Here is a 7,730-nt window from a genome sequence, read left to right on the forward strand (position 1 = left end):
CCAATTGGGGTTCTGGACACATTTCAGGGATGATTACAGCAAACAGGAGGCACCTGAGCACAATCTGGAGAGATACAGCAAAGATCTAAATAATTCTGAATAAAATTTTTTGTCTTTAACTCTAAACCCTGGCCATCACCTGTTTCGGTGCCTTCCATCAGGCCGACGCTTCAGTCACATGAAGACCCGAACGACCAGGCTACAGAGAAGCTTTTATCCAAACTCCATTACGCTCATGAACAATTGAACACTACTGTACTGTTAATGCTCGGGACACTTTCACATCAAAAACTACCTATTTCATTTATGTAATGGCATACACAGGATTTTCACCTTTACTTCCTTTTCATATTTATATATTTTTATATTTTCTATAGTTTTTATATTGCACAAAACTGCACCTTTTTAAAATTACAATGTAAATTGCACATGCTAAATGTTTACAATGTTTTCTATGTTTACAGGTATGAATGTGTGTGTTCGAGAGAGTGAGCTGTGTGAATAAGATTGTCTTTACTGTATTTTTCGTGCACTGCAAGCATCTGTGTAACCAAAACCAAATTCCTTGTATGTGTGAGCATACTTGGCCAATAAAGCCCGATTCTGATTCTGATTCTGATTCTGAACATCTTCACTTGGTCATGATACACGCAGACTGATGTAGTGATGGGAATCAGATGATTAAGTCAACATTCATACTTTTTAAATTCAATGTGTATAATGGATTCAAATTGGGCAGTTGTAGCGTAGTGGTTAAGGTACTGGACTAGTAATCCAAAGGATGTGGTTTAAGCCCCACCACGGCCAGGTTGCCACTGTTGGACCCTCGAGCAAGGCCCTTAATTTTCAATTGCTTAGACTGTATACATGTACTGTCGAAGTCCTGTAAGTCGCTTTGGATAAAAGCATTTGCTAAATGCCGTAAATGTAAATATATATAAAATGTATATTAATGTACAGTACAGTATATTAATCCTAATCAGGGTGGCATTAGGTCCAGTTCCTTTGGAAAACATTTGGCATAAGCAAAAGAAAAACCCTGGACAGATATAATGATTGGGTTATAAAAGAAGATCCACCAAACCAAAGGTTCAGTCTTGGTTCACCATTTTGTACCAAACCTCAGTTAAAAAGAACATTTCCATAATAAAATAACAAGCATTTTATGTATTTCACCATCTGCTGTACAAAATATTATGAAAGTCTGACTTTCAAATCACACTATAATGAATGAGACATCATCATGAGCTTGGGAGCACTTCAGAAAACTGTTGTTACTTAACACAGTCCACCACTGTATCAAGAAATACAGAATGAAATTCTGTTACACAAAGAAAAAGGCAGATATTGTACGTATAATCTGAGCCCAATCTCATCGCTGATGGTCTGAAAGACAGTGGAAACGTCTCATCTGGTTCTGTGGTCAGATGAGTCCATGTATCAGGTTGAAGGATGGGAAGGATGAAAAGAACCATCCACTGTTATCAATGAAAGATGTAAAGGCCAACATCTGGGTGACTTGCATATGTGTGAAGGTACCACTGATGCAGAGGCATGTATTAGGATTTTAGGAAGATGTATAGCATTGTCCTCAGTTCCCAAACCTTAAACAATAGGAAAGGTAATGGAACACAGTGTTAAACATCTGTCCCAACCTTGAGTGTGTTTCAGGCATTGAATTCTACTGTATATTTGTTTATATTTACAAAATACAAGGAAGCTGATTGTACACTTAATAGAGGTTTAATTAACAAATCACATTCGAAATTTTCCTGGAAATGAGGTTTGTAGATTGATGGTAAAATGAAAATCATAACCATTCAAAATCAAATCCACAACATAATAAATTGTGCGAAAAGACAGAGTCTGAATGCTTTCTAAATTCACTGCATATACGCATGTACATATATTTGTCTGTAGTGCATATTTAATGCGTACTGTAGGTTCGCGGTGGGTCCGGTTCCACCAGGAGACAGCCCTTTAGATATAGCCAATCGAAGGCGCTTTTATTTTGAAATTCGGACCTTTATTTTGCTTGTGTGGCCGCTTACTTTTCTGTTCACACTGCTAACCGGAGCAGCTGTAAAACGCAGCCTGATCTTCCTGATCTTTAGTGATTATATAAATATAATTATTATTATTATTTATTCTTTATTTGTATTAGAGAGAATGTTTAAGAGAAAACTAACAGCTCTAGATTATCACAATCCTGCTGGATTTGATAGTTCAGGTAAGATCTGATTCTTCATGATCCAACATGGAAATTCTGATTATATTTAATCAATAATAAACAATAAACTTCTATTATTAATCATTATAACTTTATTTATTTTATTATTATTATTATTATTATATAAGCTACTGGTAGTTTAATGTTTAGCTGTATAGAAATGAACAGATACAGAAGAATGAAACGTCACTTGGAAGTCATAATATAATATAAACTATATTAAATATAATAAATAAATATAATACATGATACATAAGTAGAGTGTTGAATATATACTAAAATAATATAATAATTACATATAATTATGCCAAAGATATATATGATACAATGTAATGCATATAATACTAATAAATCTAATATGCAGAGTAATTATTATAAACACTGTAATGATAAATATAGTTCAAAATTAGTTTTATATACAGTAATAAGCACGGTGGCTCGGTGGGTAGCACTGTCGCCTCTCAGCAAGAAGGTCCTGGAGTTTGCATGTTCTCCCCGTGTCTGTGGGTTTCCTCCCACAGTCCAAAAACATGCAGTCAGGTTAATTGGAGATACTGAATTGCCCTATAGGTGAATGTGTGTGTGTGTATGCCCTGCGATGGACTGACGCCCCGTCCAGGGTGTTACTGTGTGCCTTGCGCCCATTGAAAAGCCCCCCCCCCCCCCCCCCGTGACCCTGATCAGATCAGCCATTAAGGAGTGAGTGAGTGTAGTAGTAAATATTATAATTAGTTTTATAACTTATTGAAACATTACAAATATGCTTGATTATATAAAAGTGGTTAAATAATAATAAAACATTTTATTTATAACCTTGTTTAAATGAATAATTAGATTCACCCAATTTTACTTAGTGCTTTATGGTGGCAGGAAAAATCCTTAAACATCGACATTCCATCATTGCAAGCCCATTATGTACAAACGCACTCACGCTTTGTGTTATTTAATAGCAGCCAATCCACCTTTTGCACGTTATTGACAGATAGAAGGGAACCGAAGCTCAGATGATGTGCTCTACATGTGCAGTAGATGGATAATAATTGTAACATGCTCCTGAGATGCGACCTTGATCACATACTGAAATGCAGGGACGGTGTTGGGATCTTGGGCCCCACCACCCCAGACCAGACCAGACCAACCCTGAAAATACAACACCGTGCTGAACAGAGACTGTGAGGATGCCAATCGAAACCAGAATGACTTAAATAAGACGTTGTGTTACTGATGATGGACAGACCGGCACTTACAATCACCCTGAGTTCCTAAGCAGCTGGCAGAATGTGCATGCTTAGTTAGTTTCTATTCAGGTACTTAATAAAAAGGAAAAAATAAAATAAAAATAATAGTAACACGTCCTGCTTGTTTATTCTCCTCTAATGCAGATGAAACAGAATTCAGAAATTTCATCGTCTGGCTGGAGGATCAGAAGGTCAGACATTATAAGATCGAGGATCGTGGGAACCTGAGGAACACCTCCAGCTCCGAGTGGCCGAAGTCCTTCGAAAAGGTTTGATCATTTTTATTATTATTATTATTATTATTATTATTATTATTATTATTTCATTTTTTCACTTGGAGGTTTGGTTTCTCCGGGACACACTGGGCGGAACAGCCTTGCCAATCCGTTATGTTAAATAACACGAACTCACTACCACTGGATCCAGGGTTCGTGTTATTTGTTACTGCCTTGCACCCCAGTGTTCCTAGTAAAGCTGCAGCCACCACGACCCTGATCAGGACAAAGCGGTGGTAAGACGTGGAGATGAAATGACTGAGTGAATGAATGACGTTTGTGTCCGTTTGCAGTATTTACAGGACGTGAGCTGCCCGTTCAGCGCCAGTGAGAGATGCGAGACCATCGACTGGCTGCTGGGACTCGCCGTTCGCTTCGAATACTCAGATAACGGTTCGTTCCAACATACACACCTTCCGGAAAATGTTGGGACGGAATGTAAATCCACTAAAACATAATCATAACTTGATTATTATTATTATTTCATAAATATGCACTTATTCATCATAATAGTGCAGCTGTAGCGATTAGTGATTAAGGTACTGTACTAGTAATCGAAAGGTTGCTGGTTCAAGCCCCACCCCTGCCAGGTTGCCAGTGTTGGACCTGACGCTGTGACTGTGTGTGTTTGACAGTGGAGAAGTACAGGAAGTGCGAACCCGCGGCCGAGGTGAACAACGCGGCGCAGAAGCCGGCCGATTCTCTCATCAACCTCGACAGTGAGTCTTTCCTTCTCCTCTCCTAACGCCCGGCGTAGCAAAAAGTATACGGACGCCCCACCACGAGCTTATCAGACGTCCTGTTTTAAAAAAATAACGGTATTAAAATAGAGCCACGTCTGGACTTCTGAGCAGCTTCTCACGAGACTTTGTATGTAGTAGTACGTCTGTGGGAATTTGTGCCTGTTCAGTTAGAAGATGGCAGCATTTGTATTTTGTATGTTCCGGTTCATTCCAGAGGTCAGGACGTCATGCTGGAACAGAGAAGGTCCTTCCCTAAACTGTTGCAGCAAAGTCTGAAGGGGCTTCCAGATACGTTTGTCTGTACAGTGTGTGTCCAGACGTGTTAGGAATAGTTAGTAGAAGTGCCTAGGAGCAACAACAGCTCGGCCACACAAACCGGAGCTTCGTGAATTGGGTTTCACTGGTCGTGCTGCAACAATCAAGTCTAGGATCAGCTGTGGAGGAGTAAAGCACAACACCACTAGACTCCGGAGTCACTATCCTGCAGTCGGACGTCTCTGTCGCTCTCTCAACTCCGCGTCCTCTTCTGTTCCGTTCCAGGTAACGATCCCGATTTTAAGGCGGGCGTGGCGGCCCTGGCCAACCTCCTGAAAATCCAGAGGCACGACGATTACCTGGTGATGCTGAAGGTAAGGAGCGAGCTCATGACCCGCCGCCGGCGTCAGGGTCCGGAATTTAATCTAAAAACCTTCTCTCCGCCCGACAGGCCATCAGGATCCTGATCCAGGAGCGTCTGACGCCTGAAGCCATCGCGAGAGCCAGCAAGGCTAAAGAGGTCAGTGGGAAATCACACACACACACACACACACACACACACACACACACACACTGAAGGTCTACAGGACTGATATCATTAATCGTTTCTGTGTTGTTTTTATTTGCTGCTCAGGGTTTGCCGGTGGCTTTGGACAAACACATACTGGGATTCGACACGGGAGGTAAACACACACGTCACACCTCAGTCAGATCTGAATAAAACGTTTTCACACCCCTTCAGGAGACCGGCTGTGAAGTTTGAACTGATTTGTTTGCTGCTGCTCCTTTTGCTGCTTTGTCCTGGTCAGGGTCGCAGAGGGTCCTGGTTCAAGTGGAAACAACTGGAAAGGCAGGGACGCTGATCTTAGTGGTGGAGGATTAAATAAATAAATTAAATAAAGCATAAAGATTGAAGAATAATAATAATAATTTTGGGCGGCACTGTGATGCTGTCGCCTCACGGCAAGAAGGGCTTGGGTTCGATTCTCCAGCTGGGCATCCAGGGTCCTTTGTGTACAGTTTGCATGATCTCCCCATGTCCATGTGTGTTTGCATACTAGAAATGGTCCTGTGTGTGTGTGTGTGTGTGCGCCTGTGCCTGGTGATGGTCTGGCGACCTGTCCGATTCAGACCCCGGGAATCGGGGATCTATGAATTACAGAGGGTCCAGCCACGACGTTTCCATCATCGGGCCCTCGGCCCTTAACCTTCTGATCAAGTGTCCAGTACCTTGTGGGTTTTTTAAATATCACTAGGGTCAAAAATATATATACAGCAAACGAGACTGATGGTGCTGAGAAAAATAATAATAATAATAACAATAATAAAGAAATAAACTTGTACGCGATCGCCCCCTTGTGGAGCCTTGATGTTACTGCTAACTTGTAAACCACAGAGAAAGTACGATGAAGTGTTTGTGTTGCCTGTGTCGCGTCAGAAAACCCTGGTGTAGAAACGTCTATGATGGGATTTAAGTTTGTTTTTGGGTCTCCTAGTTCCTCATTAGTGATTCCGATTAGGGTTTGTGAATCTGTGACCACAAAATCACGGCCAGATTGACGACGCCGATCAAAAATGCGCGGAACATAGAAGGAAACCCAAACCATCACCCTACACCCGGGTGTCCAAACTATTTGTAAAAGGTTATCCTTTCAGAAACGGCCCTTGATGTATTTTAGAAATAAATTTGTTTAAGTTTAAGTTGGCACACAGATCTACGGTTTTAAAACATGTAATTCCTAGTTTGAACGCTGGGTGTCGCTATTACACATGACCGGTTTTTACATTTTCAGCATTTAGCAGACAGTACAGTGACAGTATACAATCTGATCAATTGAGGGTTAAGGGCCTCGCTTAAGGGAACAGAGGGAACCTTATTTCAGAGGGAAATGGGTATGTTTAATTTGTCAGGAAACAGCTGCTTTAACGACGGAGCGTAAAACTCTGTTTTTTAATCATTAACGGGGCGTCCAAACACTTTTGTCCATATAGTGTTATGTTGTGGTTTTTTTAACCTTCCGAGCACAAATTTTAGAAAAAGGGTCTAGGAGCAACAACAGCTCGGCCACACAAACCTTCATGACTTGGGTTTCATTTGCCGTGCTGCAGAATTCAAGCTTAGGATCGCCTGTAATGGAGTAAAGCACACCACCACTAGACTCTGGACACTCTGCACAGAGTCTGTGGCCAGTCATTGCATTTTTTTCCTAAAAAGTTTGGACACCCCTCTGTTTAACGCTGACCCAAAACCCGGTCTGTTTTGCCCACTGTGACCCAAGCACCATTCCAAATCAGGTACCCTGATTATCTGATGATGTGTTTGTAACGTTTACCCGTAGATGCCACCCTGAACGAGGCGGCGCGGATCCTCCGCCTGCTGCACATCGAGGAGCTGCGGGAGCTGCAGACCCGGATTAACGAGGCCATCGTGGCCGTGCAGGCCATCATCGCCGACCCCAAAACCGACCACCGCCTGGGCAAGGTGGGCAGATGATGCGCCGCCGTGCGGTCGGGACGTGAAGACGTTTCGTTTTGTTTGTTTACTTTTGGACGGAGGTGATTAGTGCTGCTCTCGTGAGGACGTTTGGGTTTGATTTGTTATTTTGGGCGTCTCCGTGACCCCTGAACTGTTTCACCAGGAAGTTAAAGGAATGAAACGAATGATTTTCTCTCCGTTCTGTCACATTTACGTTCGGTTTTGATTTAAAAAGGTGAATGAAATTCAGTTCTGTTTGTGCTCATGAATAAAATACATTCAGCATCAAAATGGCTGCGTTTTGATTTGTTTAACCACAGAGAGGCCAAAAGTATTCGGACACCCGACCGGTGTGTGTATGTATATCTATGTGTGTGTGTGTATATATTTATATATAGAGAGAGAGATATACAGATAAATATAAAAGGCTTCATATGATTGATTTATCTCCTGTTAGCAACTGCTGTGGCTGAAACTCAGAATTAAAAAATAGTAAGGAACGTCCCAATACTT

The 7,730-nt window shown here is 41.5% G+C and overlaps 1 protein-coding gene across 1 annotated transcript; it reads left to right on the forward strand.

Moving 5' to 3' along the window:
* Positions 1-2,073: 2,073 nt before the first annotated feature.
* On the forward strand, positions 2,074-7,508 carry rtraf (RNA transcription, translation and transport factor). Its single transcript, XM_063007299.1, has 8 exons — positions 2,074-2,230; positions 3,613-3,737; positions 4,037-4,136; positions 4,379-4,462; positions 5,027-5,115; positions 5,193-5,261; positions 5,376-5,424; positions 7,081-7,508. The coding sequence occupies exons 1-8, from the start codon at positions 2,170-2,172 to the stop codon at positions 7,233-7,235; spliced, it is 732 nt and encodes a 243-aa protein (XP_062863369.1). The 5' UTR covers positions 2,074-2,169; the 3' UTR covers positions 7,236-7,508.
* Positions 7,509-7,730: the final 222 nt, after the last annotated feature.

Source organism: Trichomycterus rosablanca, chromosome 13 (assembly GCF_030014385.1).
Source record: "Trichomycterus rosablanca isolate fTriRos1 chromosome 13, fTriRos1.hap1, whole genome shotgun sequence".
NCBI classification, from domain to species: Eukaryota; Metazoa; Chordata; class Actinopteri; order Siluriformes; family Trichomycteridae; genus Trichomycterus; species Trichomycterus rosablanca.

Bases quoted from the DNA above. Each gene is read 5' to 3' on its own strand.
- rtraf (XM_063007299.1), top strand. From the start codon at position 2,170: ATGTTTAAGAGAAAACTAACAGCTCTAGATTATCACAATCCTGCTGGA. The intron at 2,231-3,612 runs GTAAGATCTGAT...CCTCTAATGCAG, and splicing joins TGCTGGATTTGATAGTTCAG to ATGAAACAGAATTCAGAAAT. The intron at 3,738-4,036 runs GTTTGATCATTT...GTCCGTTTGCAG, and splicing joins GGCCGAAGTCCTTCGAAAAG to TATTTACAGGACGTGAGCTG.